This window comes from Nerophis ophidion, linkage group LG27 (assembly GCF_033978795.1).
Source record: "Nerophis ophidion isolate RoL-2023_Sa linkage group LG27, RoL_Noph_v1.0, whole genome shotgun sequence".
Lineage (NCBI taxonomy): Eukaryota > Metazoa > Chordata > Actinopteri > Syngnathiformes > Syngnathidae > Nerophis > Nerophis ophidion.
This window is the reverse complement of record NC_084637.1, coordinates 19,469,935-19,490,721: the sequence shown is the minus strand read 5'-3', so window position 1 is coordinate 19,490,721 and position 20,787 is coordinate 19,469,935. Positions and strand designations below refer to the sequence as shown.

The 20,787-nt window shown below is 40.9% G+C and overlaps 1 protein-coding gene across 4 annotated transcripts in view; it reads right to left on the bottom strand.

Moving 5' to 3' along the window:
- Positions 1 to 20,787, bottom strand: part of atp13a2 (ATPase cation transporting 13A2) — a 134,865-nt gene that overhangs the window by 85,626 nt on the left and 28,452 nt on the right. For all 4 annotated transcript variants that reach the window (XM_061889297.1, XM_061889298.1, XM_061889300.1 and 1 more), the window contains one exon: positions 17,985 to 18,054. In XM_061889297.1, coding sequence (XP_061745281.1) covers positions 17,985 to 18,054 — 70 coding nt within the window. The remainder of the gene's footprint in view (positions 1 to 17,984; positions 18,055 to 20,787) is intronic.

Sequence of the window (20,787 nt, the reverse complement as noted above, 5' to 3'; positions counted from 1 at the left end):
TCCTTCGTGACACTGCCGAGGAAGATTTCCTCCTCATCTTCTTCAACTTCATGCACTGATTTGGACTTACACACACACTTGTAATGTCCTCTCCTCCCACATGCATGACATTTCACTTCATTAGCGGGACAGTTACTTTTTTGATGGGATGGAGAGCTGCCACAATTTTGACAAAGTGACTGTGCGCCCTTGTCCTTGCTGTACTGAATACTGTGTGGCTTGTACTTTGGGCTATCAACATATTGAGGTTTGTTTTTAGCAGACTTGAAGTTGCTCTTGAACACTCTATCAACAGATTTTGCATCACTTGCCTCTGAACTGGTGGTGTCCCCTCGGAGAGTAGACTGCTGCCTTTTCACCTCCTCGCTCTGTCGTGCCATTCTTATGGCTTTATCCAAGGTTAGGTCCGCGTCCAACTGCATGCGTTCAGACAGCCCCTTATCTTGCAATCCGACGACAAGTATGTCTCTGATCAGTTCATTGTGTAGCATCCCGTAGCTACAATGCTCCGCCAGCGCATATAGTGCAGTGACAAACGAATCCACACTCTCCCCTTCTTTCTGCTTGCACATGTTAAACTTAGCACGCTCGTAGATAACATTTTTCTTCACAACAAAAAAACCTTGTAATCCATCGCGCACTCCCTGGTATGTACGTCTTTGAGCAGCCGTCAAATTTAGCCCACGGAGAATATCATCCGCCTCGTCCCCCATGCAATAAATCAATGTTTACTTGATTGTCCTCGGCGCTTGCATTTAGGTTACTTGCCAGGCGAAATCTTTCAAATCTCCGGATCCATTTGTCCCACTCTTGCGGATTTGAAAAGTCAAAGGACTCCGGTGGCTGGATGTTGAACGTAGCGCACGGTCCCACGGCAACCACCGACGCGTCGGGTTGCCGTGCAGGTGCTGCTGCGGCTCCGTCTCCCTCGCTCATGTTGTCCTTCACTTCTTTCCCCACAGACGCGTACAAACTATCTTTACACTTGGCTCACACTCCTCATTAACTACAGCACTTCCTACACCATGTCGAGTTACTTAATTAATACGCGAGTCCAGCTGTACTTTGTAACGTGGATACATTTATTATAGCCCAGTCACACATGTCACCTCTCTAGCTCACTTCCACTGTGTCTCCCGCTCCGTCGCACACTCGTGACGTCATAGCCTGTCGACTCTGTAGTTCTCTCATAATACAATCACACCACAACAGCCTCACTTATTTAACTAAACAGCAAATAAAAGTTACGTTACTCGGCGAACAAACGTTAGCTTACATTCAAAACTTACCCTTCTTTGTGCAACTTCAAATGTCGAACGAAGTTGGAAGTTGTTGCGTCTCTGTCTGTAATCTTCGAAGGAACTGCATGCTTTGCATACGGCAATTCGTTTTTTGTTGACCAAGTCGTAGTTTTTATACCCGAACAAAACCATTTTCGGCATAACTTTTCCTCACTGGCGTGTTGTTTGAGAGCCCTTCGTTGGTTTTCATGCAATTTGATTGACTGAATACTGTGTGACGAAAATAACATGGATGTAATTTGATTGGCTGTTGTTCTGACAGGTAGCGAGCACACTGTCATCGCACACACGCCGACAGATACGGAGCGCTCCTGAATAACTTTTTAATCGTTGGGTTTTGGGGAAAGTAGCAAGTCCTGTCAAGTCAAAAGGCTCAAGTCCAAGTCAAGTCACAAGTCATGGATGTTAAAGTCTAAGTCGAGTTGCAAGTCTAAAGTCATCAAATTCATGACTCGAGTCTGACTCGAGTCCAAGTCATGTGACTCGAGTCCACACCTCTGCTATGCACCGAAGACAGAAAGCAGCCGGCGGGTCGTGAGTAAAATCAGCTGATGGACGTCATGAATGGATGAAAGAACGCTCCGCTGCGCTATATGGAATTATTGGAACGCTATGGAAAGGAAACTGTCAGATTGTGGACGTGTGAGGTAATGAAACAGGATGTTGGAAGGACATTTAGGAATGAACTAAACGATGAAATAAGTGGAAATTAAATTGAGCTGTGTGATTATCTGGAATGATGTCTGGCACACCTTAGACGGCAGCTGAACATGAGGACATGCTGAGAACGCGCATTGCTTCGCGCAGAGGCAGACTGGGTGCGTAAACAAGGAGGCCAAACGAAATAAAGACTTTGACGACTGATGTTAGAAATGCTGATAAAGTCAATGATGATTTTGAAGTATTCAAAGGAGCTGGGGATGAATTTAAAAATGCTCACAACTTTATGCAAGTATTCTTATCAGAAGAGGAAAATGAAAATTATTATTATGACTGGTATGAACCCAGAATAATCAATTTGAATTAATTAATGAAAGACAATGAAACAGGGGGAAGCACGGTGGCAGAGGGGCTAGTGAGTCTGCCTCACAATACGAAGGTCCTGAGTAGTCCTGGGTTCAATCCCAGGCTCGGGATCTTTCTTTGTGGACTTTAGTTTGCATGTTCTCCCCGTGACTGTGTGGATTCTCTCTGGGTACTCCGGCTTCCTCCCACTTCTAAAGACATGCACCTGGGGATAGGTTGATTGGCAACACTAAATTGGCCCTAGTGTGTCAATGTGAGTGTGAATGTTGTCTGTCTATTTGTGTTGACACTGCGATGAGGTGGCGACTTGTTCAAGGTGTACACCGCCTTCCGCCCGATTGCAGCTGAGATAGGCACCAGCGCCCCCCGTGACCCCAGAAGGAATAAGTGGTAGAAAATGGATGGATGGATGGACGTTGAAACAGGGAAGAGAGAAATTGCACAATCAAAAGTTAGACCACTGGACAGCATATCGAATGTATCTCACAAATCAAGGTCTGTCACTAGATCAAAAGCCTCTAGATCTTCCTCAGTATCCTCAGAATTAAAAAAGGCCAACGCGGAACAAGCTGCTACAATGCCTCGAGCTGCTGCACTGAAGGAAAAACACACCTTGCAACTGAGGGAAACAAAGCTTAAAGCAAAGATGGAGCAAATGGAATTGGAAGCAGACCTCGCAGCATCAACTGCTAAAATACAAATCCTTCAAAGTGATTTAATTCATGAAAGTATTGAGGTGGCTCAGGAACCCATGACTGAGTATTATGATTCTCACCATGAAAGAGAAACTATGGAGAGCAATGTGGACTTTATAGAGTTAGGTGCAATACCCAAGACCCCACTTCACCAAACCATCTTAAGTCTCCACAGACCTCTACCTAAAATGAACACTAACACATCAGAAGATCTAAATAAACCTTAAAACAAAAACACAACTGAAAAACACAAGCCCCAGAGTGTAAATCAGACTCAAATAATAAATCACTCTGCACAAGATAATGTGGTTATTAATACTGCTCATGATAACTTGAATATGGTTATTCAAAGACAAAGTGACATTGCAAAACTCAGTCTCACAGCAAAAACTGTCTCTACTACCAGCAAGAGAGATTTCTGTTTGATGGTAACCCACTGGCATATAGGTCTTTTATCCATGTATTTGAACACTTGATTGAAGACAAGACTGATAATAATCAAGACAGACTCTACTACCTTGAGCAGTTTTCCTCTGGTTTGCCAAGAGACTTAGTTCGCAGCTGTTTGCACATGGAAGCCAGTAGGGGCTATAATTAAGCAAGGCGCCTCTTAAAGGAAAACTTTAGAAATGAGATGAAAAGTTTGTGAGCTTACATGGAAAAAGCCTTGAATTGGACAGCGATTAAAACTGAGGATGGGAAAATGCTGCATGCATATGCACTGTATTTGAGAGGATGCTGTAATGTAATGCATGATTTACAGTATTTGGAGGAACTTGATATCCCATCGAACCTGTTTGCTAAGTACATCCTAACTACCCTACAAACTCAGAGAAGTGGCGAAGCACAGTTTATGAGACAACAGAGAACTGGCAGGAGAATCAGATTTAACAACTTAGTGGATTTTGTGGAAAACCATGCGAAGATTATTTTGGATCCGTTGTTTGGAGACATTCAGGACGAAATAACAAAAAGGTCTCCCCCAAGAAACAAAAGTGAACTAAAACCAATCAGAGGCAGAAACAGCTGCTTTGTTACTTCAGTAGCTGTAAATACAGAGCCAGCAGGATGCACTGTAAAACATTCTGTTCCACAACAACCTGCCAAACCACACCCAGTGGTATCATTCCTTGTCATTGCAAACATGCTCTGATTGACTGATCACAATTCAAAACACAGTCACATGACAAAAAGATTGAATTTTTAAGAAGGCAAGGATATTGTTTTTGTTGCCTACTAAAAGGTCATCTAAGCAAAAATTGTAAAAGAAGATTAATGTGTCAGGTTTGCAAAATGAAACATTCTACTGTATTTCATATTTCAAGTGAAAAAGGCCCAAGGCAGGAAAATCAAGCACAGCCCACTGCTGAGACAGAAGAAACCCCTATAAGCAGTGCTATTGTTTCACCCGGTGAATGATGACTGATTGTTTTCAGCTGCTCACGCTTCTGGTGAGCCACTCCCTCCTCCTATAATTAAGAAGACAGGAGAGCTGGGTTACTTTTTGGTCTCTGTTAGGTTGAAGGAGTGGGGAAACAGCTTGTTTACCGCTAAATAAGTTATTTTGATCATGCTGAAGTCAACCAAAGAGAATATATTTTGTTTGTGAAAATAAACCAAAATCATTTTGAATCTAGAAATATCTCTGCGAGTGCTTACCAAGGAATTTAGTGAGTCCTAAACCTCCTCCTCGGGGCTACTCCGCAATCTTTATTTCTTTGAACTTTTTTGGAATGCAAGAGTAGCCGCAACATATGTATATATGTGTGTATACAGGACTGTCTCAGAAAATTAAAATATTGTGATAAAGTCATTTATTTTCCATGCGTTTGTTACGTCTCGCCTCGATTACTGTAACGTATTATTTTCGGGTCTCCCCATGTCTAGCATTAAAAGATTACAGTTGGTACAAAATGCGGCTGCTAGACTTTTGACAAGAACAAGAAAGTTTGATCACATTACGCCTGTACTGGCTCACCTGCACTGGCTTCCTGTGCACTTAAGATGTGACTTTAAGGTTTTACTACTTACGTATAAAATACTACACGGTCTAGCTCCATCCTATCTTGCCGATTGTATTGTACCATACGTCCCGGCAAGAAATCTGCGTTCAAAGGACTCCGGCTTATTAGTGATTCCCAAAGCCCCAAAAAAGTCTGCGGGCTATAGAGCGTTTTCATTTCGGGCTCCCGTACTCTGGAATGCCCTCCCGGTAAAAGTTCGAGATGCCACCTCAGTAGAAGCATTTAAGTCTCACCTTAAAACTCATTTGTATACTCTAGCCTTTAAATAGACTCAATTTTTAGACCAGTTGATCTGCCGTTTCTTTTCTTTTTCTCCTATGTCCCACTCTCCCTTGTGGGGGGGGTCCGGTCCGATCCGGTGGCCATGTACTGCTCGCCAGTGTATCGGCTGGGGACATCTCTGCGCTGCTGATCCGCCTCCGCTTGGGATGTTTTCCTGCTGGCTCCGCTGTGAACGGGGCTCTCGCTGCTGTGTTGGATCCGCTTTGGACTGGACTCTGTGTTGGATCCATTATGGATTGAACTTTCACAGTATCATGTTAGACCCGCTCCACATCCATTGCTTTCCTCCTCTCCAAGGTTCTATGTGGGCCTACCGAGGATGTCGTAGTGGTTTGTGTTGTGGTTTGTGCAGCCCTTTGAGACACTAGTGATTTAGGGCTATATAAGTAAACATTGATTGATTGATTTATTTTCTGTAATGCAACCAAAAAACATGAAAATGTCATACATTCTGGATTCTTTACACATCAGCTGAAATATTGCAAGGCTTTTATTATTTTAATATTTCTGATTATGGCATACAGCTTAAGAAAACTCAAGAATCCTATCTCAAAAAAATAGAATATTTCCTCAGACCAAGTGAAAAAAAATAAAAATTATAACAGCAAAACAAAATCAAACATTTGAAAATGTCAATTAATGCACTCAGTACTTGGTTGGGAATCCTTTTGCACGGATTACTGCATCAATGAGGCGTGGCATTGAGGCAATCAGCCTGTGGCATTGCTGAAGTGTTAAGGATGCCCAGGATGCTTCAATAGCGGCCTGTAGCTCATTTGCATTATTGGGTCTGGTGTCTTTCAGCTTCTTCTTCACAATACCCCACAAATTCTCTATGGAGGTCAGGTCAGGCCAATCAAAGACAGTAATGCCATGGTCAGTACACCAGTTACTGGTGGTTTTTGCACTGTGGGCAGGTGCCAGATCATGCTAGAAAATTAAATCATCATCTCCATAGAGCTTTTCAATAGATACAGCTACAATATCCGTAATCCTATGGTCAAGCCACTCATGAACTCAAGACAAAGGAAGAAGCGCCTGACTTGGGCTATGGAAAAGAAGCACTGAATAGTTGCAGAGTGGTCCAGAGTCCTGTTTTCAGACTAAAGCAAGTCTTGTATTTCATTTGGAAGTCAAGGCGCTAGAGTCTGGAGGAAGACTGGAGAGGAGCAAAATCCAAGTTGCTTGAACTCCTGTGTGAAGTTCCCACAGTGAGCAATGGTTTGGGGAGCCATGTCAGCTGCTGGTGTTGGTCCACTGTATTTCATCAAGTCCAGAGTCAATGCAGCTGTGTACCAATAGATTTTAGAGCACTACATGCTTCCATCTGTTGAAAAGCTCTATGGAGATGATTATTTCATTTTCCAGCATGATCTGGCACCTGCTCACGGTGCCAAAACCACCAGTAACTGGTGTACTGACCATGGCATTACTGTCCGCGATTGGCCTGCCAACTCCCCTGACCTGAACCCCATAGAGAATTTGTGGGGTGTTGTGAAGAAGAAGCTGAAAGACACCAGACCCAATTATGCAAATGAGCTAAAGGCCGCCATTGAAGCATCCTGGGCACCCAAAACACCTCAGCAATGCCACAGGCTGATTGCCTCCATGACCCGCCGCATTGATGCAGTAATCCATGCAAAAGGATTCCCAAGCAAGTACTGAGTGCATTAATTGACATATTCAAATGTATGAATGTTTTGCTGTTATAAATCTTTTTTTTTACATGGTCTGAGGAAGTAGTAAAAATTTTTGAGAGAGGGTTTTTGAGTTTTCTTAAGCTGTATGCCATAATCAGCAATATTAAAATAATACAAGGCTTGCAGTATTTCAGTCGATGTGTAATGGATACATAATTTATGACATTTTCATGTTTTTAGTTGCATTACAGAAAATAAAGAACTTTATCACAATATTCTAATTTTCTGAGAAAGTCCTGTCTATACTGTACATACATATATACATACACACATATATATACATATATAGATATAGATATATATATATTAGAGCTGCAACTAACGATTAATTTGATTAGCGATTATTCATCGAGTGTTGCTAATCAACTTATCCCCAGGTGCATGTCTTTGGAGGTGGGAGGAAGCCGGAGTACCCGGAGGGAACCCACGCAGTAACGGGGAGGACATGCAAACTCCACACGGAAAGATCCCGAGCCCGGAATGAACCCTGACTACTTAGGACCTTCGTATTGTGAGGCAGACGCACTAACCCCTCTTCCACTGTGGTGCCCTATATATATATATATATATATATATATATATATATATATATATATATATATATATATATATATATATATATATATATATATATATATATATATATATATATATATATATATATATATATATATATATATATATATATATATATATATATATATATATATATATATATATATATATATATACATACATATATACAGGGACGGCGTGGCGCAGTGGGAGGGTGGCCGTGCGCAACCCGAGGGTCACTGGTTCAAATCCCACCTAGAACCAACCTCGTCACGTCCGTTGTGTCCTGAGCAAGACACTTCACCCTTGCTCCTGATGGGTGCTGGTTGGCGCCTTGCATGGCAGCTCCCTCCATCAGTGTGTGTGAATGTGTGTGTGAATGGGTAAATGTGGAAGTAGTGTCAAAGCGCTTTGAGTACCTTGAAGGTAGAAAAGCGCTATACAAGTACAACCCATTTATAACCCATTTATATATATATATATACATATATATATATATATATATATACATATATATATATATATATATATATATATATATACATATATATATATATATATATATATATACATATACATATATATATATATATATATATATATACATATATATATATACATATATATATATATATATATATATATATATACATATATATATATACATATATATATATATATATATATATATATATATATACATATATATATATATATATATATATATATATATATATATATATATATATATATATATATACATACATATATATATACATATATATATATATATACATATATATATACATATACATACACAGGACTGTCTCAGAAAATTAGAATATCGTGATAAAGTCCTTTATTTTCTGTAATGGAACGAAAAACATGAAAATGTCATACATTCTGGATTCATTACACATCAGCTGAAATATTGCAAGCCTTTTGTTATTTTAATATTGCTGATTATGGCATACAGGTTAAGAAAACTCCAAAATACTATCTCAAAAAATTTGAATATTTCCTCAGATCAAGTAAAAAAAAAATATCTATAACAGCAAAACAAAATCAAACATTTAAAAATGTCAATTAATGCACTCAATACTTGGTTGGGAATCCTTTTGCACGGATTACTGCATCAATGTGGCGTGGCATGGAGGCGAATCGGCCTGTGGCATTGCTGAGGTGTTATGGTTGCCCAGGATGCTTCAATAGCGGCCTTCAGCTCATTTGCATTATTGGGTCTGGTGTCTTTCAGCTTCTTCTTAACAATACCCCACAAATTCTCTATGAGGTTTAGGTCAGGAGAGTTGGCAGGCCAATCGAGGACAGTAATGCCATGGTCAGTACACCAGTTACTGCTGGTTTTGGCACTGTGAGCTGGTGCCAGATCATGCTGGAAAATGTATTCATCATCTCCATAGAACTTAACAACAGATGGAAGCATGTACACAGCTGCATTGACTCTGGACTTGATGAAACACAGTGGACCAAAACCAGCAGCTGACATGGCTCCCCAAACCATTGCGGACTGAGGGAACTTCCGTTGTCTCGAGTTCAGGAGTGGCTTGACCATGGGAATAGGGCTTTTGAAGCTGTATCTGTTGAAAAGCACTATGGAGATGATGATTTCATTTTCCAGCATGATCTGGCACCTGTCCAAAGTGCCAAAACCACCAGTAAATGGTGTACTGACCATGACATTACTGTCCTCCATTGGCCTGCCAACTCCCCTGACCTGAACCTCAGAAAATGTATGGGTTATTGTGAAGAAGAAGCTGAAAAACACCAGGCCCAATAATGCAAATGAGCTAAAGGCCGCTATTGAAGCATCCTGGGCAGCCATAACACCTCAGCAATGCCACAGGCCGATTGCATCCATGCTACGCCGTATTGATGCAGTAATCCGTGCTAACGGATTCCTAACCAAGTAAGATGGAATTTTTGAGTTTTCTTAAGCTGTATGCCATAATAAGCAATATTAAAATAATAAAAGGCTTGCAATATTTCAATTGATGTGTAATGAATCCAGAATATATGAAATTTTCATGTTTTTAGTTGCATTACAGAAAATAAAGGACTTTATCACAATATTCAAATTTTCTGAGACAGTCCTGTATATGTATGTATGTATATATATATATATATATATATATATATATATATATATATATATATATATATATATATATATATATGTGTGTGTGTGTGTATATATAAGGGCTGCAAATCTTTGGGTGTCCCACGATTCGATTCAATATCGATTCTTGGGGTCACGATTCGATAATATATTGATTTTTTCGATTCAAAGCGATTCTCGATTCAAAAACGATATTTTTCCGATTCAAAACGATTCTGTATTCATTCAATACATAAGATTTCAGCAGGATCTACCCCAGTCTGCTGACATGCAAGCAGAGTGGTAGATTTTTTTTTAAAAGCTTTTAGAATTGTAAAGGACAATGTTTTATCAACTGATTGCAATAATGTAAATTTGTTTTAACTATTAAAAAAAAAAAAAAATATGACTTAATTTATCTTTGTGAAAATATTGGACACAGTGTGTTGTCAAGCTTATGAGATGCGATGAAAGTGTAAGCCACTGTGATACTATTGTTCTTTTTTTGAATTTTTATAAATGTCTATTGATAATGTCAATGAGGGATTTTTAATCACTGCTATGCTGAAATTATAACTAATATTGATTCTGTTGTTGATAATCATTTTTTTTCACTACTTTTGGTTTGTTCTGTGTCATGTTTGTGTCTCCTCTCAATTCCTCTGTTTATTGCAGTTCTGAGTGTTGCTGGGTCAGGTTTGGTTTTGGAATTGGATTGCATTGTTAAGGTATTGCTGTGTAGTGGTTTGTTGGATTGATAAAAAAACTAATAATTAAATTAAAAAAACAAGTAAAAGATAAAAAAACAAATAAATAAATAGAAATATAGATTTTTGGAATGAGAATCGATTCTGGATCGCACAATGTATTCAATTCGAATCTATTTTTTCCCACACCCCTAATATATATATATACACATATGTATATATATTATGATATCCAAGATGGCGGCGCGCATAGACGCAGCCGTTCAGAGCTCACTTTTTTGGTGCAAGTTTTTTGTTATTTTTGCTTCTATGGTGTGTGCATCTGTCCACATTATGCCAGGCGACTAACATCTATAGTCGGCCTGAACTTCCTAAATTGGGACTATGGAGTGAGCTAGACGTCTCAGCTGAGTTTCTTCGCTTACACGAGATACCGGCGGACATAGCCAAGACACCGGGCTCCCCGTGGATTACATTTCCCAGGAGAAGGAGGCGGAGGGACAGGAAGCAAAAGCGGGGCTGCAGAGTTGGCGTGCTACAGAGAATGCTATCGCAACAGCCCTCCACACTGCTCTGAGAACCTAGAGCAGCAGGGGAGCTATGCAAGGCTACTTTCTGTTGATTTTTTTAACTTCTGCGTTCAACACCATCCTCCCCCACAGACTGGTGCCCAAATTGACGGGGCTGCCACTGGATCTTTGACTTCGTGACAAATCGCTCTCAGAGGGTGAGAGTAGGCCCAAAACATCATAAAGGACCCATCTCACGCTGGACATACATTTTTTGAACTGATGCCCTCAGGCAGGAGATACAGGACAATAAAATGCCGGACAAACCGATTTAAGAACACTTTTTACCCGAGAGCAATAGTGTCGCTGAACACAAGTCGACAATAATGACTGTGCATGTGAGCTGTGTGCTTGGTATTTTTATGTATTTTGTGTATTTTAATATATTCATCTATGTTCTTATGTTTTTATGTGTTATGAATTTGCACTAAATTAGTTTTGCACACAATTTCGTACAATGTACAGTGACAATAAAGATATATTCTATTCTATTCATATACAAACCCCGTTTCCATATGAGTTGGGAAATTGCTTAAGATGTAAATATAAACAGAATACAATGATTTGCAAATCCTTTTCAACCCATATTCAATTGAATGCACTACAAAGAGAAGTTATTTGTTTTCAAAGTCATAAACTTTGTTTTTTTTTGCAAATAATAATTAACTTAGAATTTCATGGCTGCAACACGTGCCAAAGTAGTTGGGAAAGGGCATATTCACCACTGTGTTACATCACCTTTTCTTTTAACAACACTCAATAAACGTTTGGGAACTGAGGAAACTAATTGTTGAAGCTTTGAAAGTGGAATTCTTTCCCATTCTTGTTTTATGTGGAGCTTCAGTCGTTCAACAGTCTGGGGTCTCCGCTGTCGTATTTTACGCTTCATAATGCACCACACATTTTCGATGGGAGACAGGTCTCCCGTCCAAAGGCAAAACCTAATAACTCACTTCTAGCTGATTTTGAGAAAACAAAGGAAAACCAATCTATCTTGATGCTGTCTTACAAAGATCTACAAAGTCATCAAACATGTAGATGTTTTCTTGAGCTTTCATTTTCTTGCCGATTGAGCCATGGATTGAATCTGCTCTCATGAACGCGTGCCCTTTCTTCAGATATTTTATCACAATCTCGGCTGGGCCCCATTCTGCGTTTGCACATTGGGCAAGAGCCGTGTACAGCGTCCAGATTTTATTTTGACCTCCACAGTTATCTGCCCAAAAGAGTATGCAAGGGGAAAAATCAAGAACAATACATTTAATGAAGGTGCTTGCAACGTCCTGGGCCAATCTTCCAAATATCCCCTTGTGCCATAATATCACATGATCAGGTTGACCGTCGGCACCCATTCGTGCAAATGTCTCATTAAAGACAATAAGGCGACTGACAAAGAAGCTTCGATTGGTCCCTTGAGATACTAGGTTTTTCTGTTGTATCTATGCGGTTATGTGGTAGTTGCTAGGTGCTGCCATGCGCGTAACAGCTTACTTGCGGAACAAATTACAATATCGCATACACTAATGTAAAGCATATCACCTAGGAATTCCCAAATTATTATCAGCTCAGATTTGACCAAAATTGAGTTACTGGGTTTTGCTTTTGGACGGGAGAGGCCTAGACTGCAGGCGTGCCAGGAAAGTACCCGCACTCTTTTTTTACGAAGCCACGCTGTTGTAACACGTGGCTTAGCATTGTCTTGCTAAAATAAACAGGGGCGTCCATGATAACGTAGCTTGGATGACAACATATGTTGCTCCAAAACCTGTGTGGACCATTCAGCATTAATGGTGCATTTCACAGAGGTGTAAGTTACCCATGCCTTGGGCACTAATGCACCCCCCTACCATCACAGATGCTGGCTTTTGAACTTTCCGCCTATAACGATCCGGATGAATATTTTCCTCTTTGTTCCTGAGGACACCACGTCCACGGTTTCCAAATATAATTTGAAATGTGGACTCTTCAGACCACAGAACACTTGTCCACTTTGCATCAGTCCATCCTAGATGAGCTTGGGCCCAGCGAAGCCGGCGGAGTTTCTAGGTGTTGTTGATAAATGGGTTTTGCTTTGCATAGTAGAGTTTTAACTTACACTTACAGATGTAGCGACCAACTGTAGTTACTGACAGTGGTTTTATGAAGTGTTCCTGAGCCCATGTGTTGGTATCCTTTACACACTGATAACGGTTTTTGATGCAATACCACCAGAGGTTTCAAAGGTCCGTAATATCATCGCTTACCTGCAGTGATTTCTCCAGATTCTCTGAACCTTTTGATGATTTTACGGACCGTAGATGGTAAAATCCCTAAATTCCTTGCAACAGCTCGTTGAGAAATGTTGTTCTAAAACTGTTCGACAATTTGCTCACAAAGTCGTGACCCTCGCCCTATCCTTGTTTGTGAATTACTTAGCATTTCATGGAAGCTGCTTTTATACCCAATCACCTGTTCCCAATTAGCCTGCACACCTGTGGGATGTTCCAAATAAAAGTTTGATGAGCATTCCTCAACTTTCTCAGTATTTATTAAAACCTTTCCCAACTTCTTTGTCACGTGTTGCTGGCATCAAATTCTAAAGTAAATGATTATTTGCAAACAAAAAAATGTTTATAAGTTTGAACATTAAATATGTTGTCTTTGTAGCATATTCAACTGAATATGGGTTGAAAATGATTTGCAAATCATTGTATTCATCTTATGTTTAAATCTAACACAATTGCCCAACTCATATGGAAACGGGGTTTGTATATATATATATATATATATATATATATATATATATATATGTATATATATATATATATATATATATATATATATATATATGTGTATGTGTATATATATATATATATATATATATATATATACACACATACCCATATATATACACACATATATAGACATTTACATATATATCTGTATATACACATATACGTATACATATATAGACATATACACACATATATATATGCATGTATACACATATACATATGCATATACATATATATATATATATACATATTAGGGCTGTGAATCTTTGAGTGTCCCACGATTCAATCCAATATCGATTCTTGGGTCACGATTCGATAATTTATCGATTTTTTTCAATTCGATTCGATTCGATTCTCGATTCAAAAGCAATATTTTTCCGATTCAAAACGATTCTGTATTCATTCAATACATAGGATTTCAGCAGGATCTACCCCAGTCTGCTGACATGCAAGCAGAGTAGTAGATTTTTTTTTTTTTAAAAAGCTTTTATAATTGTAAAGGACAATGTTTTATCAACTGATTGCAATAATGTAAATTTGTTTTAAGTAATAAACGAACCAAAAATATGACTTATTTTATCTTTGTGAAAACATTGTACACAGTGTGTTGTCAAGCTTTTGAGATGCGATGCAAGTGTAAGCCAGTGTGACACTATTGTTCTTTATTATTATTTTTATAAATGTCTAATGATAATGTCAGTGAGGGATTTTAATCACTGCTATGCTGAAATTATAATTAATATTGATACTGTTGCTAATTTTATTTTTGTTTCATTACTTTTGGTTTGGTCTGTGTCGTGTTTGTGTCTCCTCTCAATTGCTCTGTTTATTGCAGTTCTGAGTGTTGCTGGGTCAGGTTTGGTTTTGGAATTGGATTGCATTTTTATGGTATTGCTGTGTAGTGGTTTGTTGGATTGATTAAAAAAAAAACTATAAAAAAAATGAAATAAAATAAAAAAAAATCGATTTTTTAAAAAATGAGAATTGATTCTGAATCGCACAACGTAAACGATTCGATTCGTATTCGAATCGATTTTTTTCCCACACCCCTAATATATATTTGCGTATACATATATACACACATATATATATATATATATATATATATATATATATATATATATATATATATATACACACACACACATATATATATATATATATATATGTATATAAATATATATTTATCCCAATGATCCTAGGAGCTATGTTGTCCGGGGGCTTTAAGCCCCCTGGTAGGGTCTCCCAAGGCAAACTGGTCATAGGTGAGGGACCAAACAAAGAGCAGCTCGAAAACCTCTATGATGAACACGAACAAAGGACTCAGATTTCTCTCGCCCGGACGGGGGTCACCGGGGCACCCCTGTGGAGCCATGTCCGGAGGTGGGGCACGATGGCGAGCGCCTGGTGGCCAGGCCTTTCCCCATGGGGCCCGGCCGGGCACAGCCCAAAGAGGCAATGTGGGTCCCCCCTCCAATGGGCTCAACACCCATAGCAGGGGCCATAGAGGTCGGGTGCGATGTGAGCTGGGCGGCAGCCGAAGGCAGGGCACTTGGCGGTCCGATCCTCGGCTACAGAAGCTAGCTCTTGGGACGTGTAACGTCACCTCACTGGGGGGAAGGAGCCTGAGCTAGTGCGCGAAGTAGAGAAATTCCGGCTGGATGTAGTCGGACTCACTTTGACACACAACAAGGGCTTTGGAACCACTTCTCTCGAGAGGGGCTGGACTCTCTTCCACTCTGGCGTTGCTGGCAGTGAGAGGCGACGGGCTGGGGTGGCACTTCTCGTTTCCCCCGGGGTCAAAGCCTGCACGTTGAAGTTCAACCCAGTGGACGAAAGGGTAGCCCCCCTCCGCCTTCGGGTGGGGGGACGGGTCCTGACTGTTGTTTGTGCTTAAGCACCAAGCAACAGTTCAGAGTACCGACCCTTTTTGGGTACACACGAGGGAGTACTGGAGAGTGCTCCCTCGGGTGATTCCCTTGTTCTGCTGGGGGACTTCAACGGTCATGTTGGCAACGACAGTAATACCTGGAGAGGCGTGATTTGGAAATATGGCCGCCCCGATCTGAACCCGAGTGGTGTTTTGTTATTGAACTTTTGTGCTCGTCACAGTTTGTCCATAACAAACACCATGTTCAAACATAAGGGTTTCCATATGTGCACTTGGCACCAGGACACCCTAGGCGGCAGTTCAATGATCGACTTTGTAGTTGTGTCATCGGATTTGCGGCCTCATGTTTTGGACACTCAGGTGAAGAGAGGGGCGGAGCTCTCTACCGATCACCACCTGGTGGTGAGTTGGCTGCGATGGTGGGGAAGGATGCCGGACAGACCTGGCAGGCCCAAACGCATTGTGAGGGTCTGCTGGGAACGTCTGGCAGAGTCTCCTGTCAGAGAGAGTTTCAACTCCCACCTCCGGAAGAACTTTGAACATGTCAGGAGGAAGGTGCTGGACATTGAGTCCGAGTGGACCTCTATTGTCGAGGCGGCTGATTGGAGCTGTGGCCGCAAGATAGTTGGTGCTTGTCGGGGCGGTAATCCTAGAACCCGTTGGTGGACACCACCGGTGAGGGATGCCGTCAAGCTGAAAAAGGAGTTCTATCGGGTTCTTTTGGCTCATAGGACTCCGGAAGCAGTGGACAGGTACCGATGGGCCAAGCGGTGTGCAGCTTCAGCGGTCGCGGAGGCAAAAACTCGGACATGGGATTGGCAGACCAGGGTGGTGATCCCTCTCTTTAAGAAGGGGGACCAGAGGGTGTGTTCTAACTATCGTGGGATCACACTCCTCAGCCGTCCCGGTAAGGTTTATTCAGGTGTACTGGAGAGGAGGCTACGCCGGATAGTCCAACCTCGGATTCAGGAGGAACAGTGTGGTTTTCGTCCTGGTCGTGGAACTGTGGACCAGCTCTATACTCTCGGCAGGGTTCTTGAGGGTGCATGGGAGTTTGCCCAACCAGTCTACATGTGCTTTGTGGACTTGGAGGAGGCATTCAACCGTGTTCCTCGGGAAGTCCTGTGGGGAGTGCTCAGAGAGTATGGGGTTTCAGACTGTCTTATTTTGGCGGTCCGCTCCCTGTACAATCAGTGTCAGAGCTTGGCACGCATTGCCGGTAGTAAGTCGGACACCTTTCCAGTGAGGGTTGGACTCCGCCAAGGCTGTTCATAACTTTTATGGACAGAGTTTCTAGGCGCAGTCAAGGCGTTGAGGGGTTCCGGTTTGGTGGCCGCAAGATTAGGTCTCTGCTTTTTGCAAATGATGTGGTCCTGATGGCTTCATCTGGCCGGGATCTTGAGCTCTCACCGGATCGGTTCGCAGCTGAGTGTGAAGAAAGTCTCAGTCCATGGTTCTCTCCCCGAAAAGGGTGGAATGCCATCTCCGGGTTGGGGAGGAGACCCTGCCCCAAGTGGAGGAGTTCAAGTACCTAGGAGTCTTGTTCACGAGTGAGGGAACAGTGGATCGTGAGATCGACAGGCGGATCGGTGCGGCATCTTCAGTAATGCGGACGTTGTACCGATCCGTTGTGGTGAAGAAGGAGCTGAGCCGGAAGGCAAAGCTCTCAACTTACCGGTCGATCTATGTTCCCATCCTCGCCTATGGTCATGAGCTTTGGGTCATGCCCGAAAGGATAAGATCACGGGTACAAGCGGGCGAAATGAGTTTCCCCCGCCGTGTGGCGGGGCTCTCCCTTAGAGATAGGGTGAGAAGCTCTGTCATCCAGGAGGAGCTCAAAGTAAAGCCGCTGCTCCTCCACATCGAGAGAAGCCAGATGAGGTGGTTCGGGCATCTGGTCAGGATGCCGCCCGAACGCCTCCCTAGGGAGGTGTTTAGGGCACGTGTTTAGGGCTCTGTGTGTATTCCTGTGTGTGTGTGTGTGTGTGTGTGTGTGTGTGTGTGTGTGTGTGTGTGTGTGTGTGTGTGTGTGTGTGTGTGTGTGTGTGTGTGTGTGTGTGTGTGTGTGTGTGTGTGTGTGTGTGTGTAAACTACATGTCTTGCTCTTCGCCCACTGAGACAAAGAGGGCTCACTGCATTCATTTAATGCTACTGTTAGATAAACGCCCAGAGTGAGACCTATTTCTCCCTGTTTGAAGTGAGAGACAACTATTCCGACATGTCAGGAATAATTTTTTTAAAACATCCGCCTCTTGTGGTTATTTATCGCACAAATTAAACCCTCGATGACGACCAATCGTGCAGCCCTAGTGAGGTGTAAAATATAAATGAACATCCGGCTTACCTCCTCAGTCAGTAGTGTGAAGTAAGACTTGACAGGGACATCAATCAGGTTGGGTCCGTAGACTTGTCTCCTACAAAAAAATGTGGACATTAGGACACAAATGCAGTATTTTAATTAGAGTTTCAATGTAGATCCGTGTCAATTGTTGGATGGCTGTTGTTGACATCTTCACTGATACTGCGAACAAATTGGTACGTTTGAAACGCTGCTAAAAAAAAAAAAAAAGCACTAAAATTTTGTTGCGAAACAATGCATTTTTATTGTGTGACTTGCAAGTTGCGCTGAATTGGAATTTGAATACTTTTTAAGTTAATTACCGTAATTAACTCATTATGTTCTACATATGGTGAATGTTTATATTCAACTTGGAGAAAGCAAACCACCAGGTTTAAGTATATAATTGTTGAGCCCATAATAAATAAAGGAGCCTTTGTTGGATATTCGCATGTACACTGAGTTGACTCTCACGAGAAGAGGCAATAAATTCTGACTTTGGAATGAAAAAGTGATAGCTCTATCCTGAAGGAGAGACTATGTCTATCGTCACATCAACTTTTAAGAGGTTGTTTTCCGGCCTTTCATTAATATCTCAATATTTTTAGGCCGTGTCACGATACAAATCTCAATATTTTGCCCTGGCCTTGAATGAACCCTTTATGCATATAATCACACCAGTATGATGATTCTGTGTCTACATTAAAACATTTTTGTTCATACTGCATTAATATATGCTCTTTTTTTTATATACTTTCATGCAGAGAGGGAAATCACAATTAAGTCAATTTACCAAAACTGTATTTATTACACAGTTATTAAGCAGTGGCACAACCATTCATGTCATTTCAAAACGTGGAAGATTATCAGAGACATTTTAAAACAAGCTATTTGTGCACTTTTGTGCTTGATGTCACTAAGATGACATATCATAACATTAAATTAAAGTGCACTTTCTGTACAGAACGCCATTGCAATATTTTAAATCAAATAAAGTGCACTTTTGTGCACGATGTCACACAAGATTTTTTTAAATAACTGTCAAATAAAAATGAGCTGCATAATAGGGAATCAAATAGTGTATGTCCTTCGCTATGTGGCAGGTTACTGCGGACGTTATCTCCTGTTGACAATTTTTTTCACACGGTGTTGATTTGGAAATGGTTGCTTCGGAATTTTGTGGGTGTGGCACCGAATGGAGATGTTGACATGCAGGGTTTCAAGCACTCATCATTCTCTAGCGGGTGACTTTTGAAATGATGCTACAAATTAGCAGTGCTGCTACTTTTTGTAGCAACGCTTTTGCCGCATACTTGATATATTGCGGTTGTCTGTTTAACATCTTCAAGCTTGAAGCCAAACCCCCACCAGACAATGGACCCCCATGCTGATTTTCTTGGAACTAAATATTCTTCCCTCATTTTTTACCAGATTGGCACCTTCTCTCTCTCGTATTACCACTCGCACCGCTCCGCTAGCACCACAGCTAAAGTCACCCATGCCGCTACCTCTCTGCTCCGCGAGGGCACATGACGTTGCACACGCGTTTGTATGTAAGAAGGTTTTATGTCTCTGTGAGAAGGAGAGACAAGAAAGAGTGACAAGATCCTGTAGTTTAATTCCTGCAGCTAAAAGCTAATGCGTGAGAACGTATTATTGAATATCACGATAACGTCATTTTCTATACCGCACAGAGACAAACTCGCGATATATTGAGTATATTCCATATATCGCCCAGCACTATTTTACAGTCACTTACACATGAACATCTCTTTACATGTTCAGATTGTACTCTCGTCAATTAACACACACCCAGACAGACAAAGAAGAAATATAAGATGGTGGTGCGGCTCCTCCAAGTTAGGAGTACCTCATTTTTTGACATGACCTCATCCAGGTACTGCAGAGCTGTATAATGACGCTCACTTGTAATAAAGCAACTTTGTTTGTCTCTTTTGATCCAGTTGCACTGCTGTGTCGCCCTTCTGCCCGGGAGAGGGCGAAAAGACCAGAAATACACATCACTTTCATAATGTAAATTAAATGTGAAGTACCGGGGAACCTCAAACTCACATACACTCTATGTATTGCACTTGTATTTTAAAATTGCTTTTAATTACGTACTTTGCGATTTGCAATAATGCATTTTTGTTGTGAAATCCTGTGTCATTTTAATAGGGTGGATGTTAAATGCACCATAAAAGAAGTACAGATGGAAATTAGCATGGTGCTAAATCTGGTGCCAAATCTGGTGCCGCCATCTTTTTAATGTAACTGCATATTGTCCTTCAAATAAACAAATACAAACAGAACAAACAACTCTATTCGTGACCTTTACGTGGCGCCAAGTATGCCTTTGTGTGTGAACCATGTCTCTGCGTACGAATGCTTTGTTCATTCATTAGTGTGTGCAGCTGGAAGTTAGACATTTTGATGACATCACTTCCTGTACACGGGCATGGCCAGTCATGTATTGGTCACCACTTCTCAGTGCAGTTCTAATATTTTTATATACAGTATTATTTTTTAATCAATTTTAACTGGGTTTTATACATAGAATGTTTTGTATTGTGATTTATATTATTTTCAATATTGCTGTTTATCTTTTACGCTTTTATTTGCACAATTTTTATGCATTTAACTGTGTTTTATACATAGAATGGTATGTGCTTATTAAGAAGTTTGATAATTATTTTAATACCTTTCTGTTTTAATCTGTACAAAACTTTGGTGCAGATGTCTGTTATAAAGATGTGCTACCAAAATAAATCTACCTTCATCAGCGTGATTCTTTTTGCCATTCACTAAG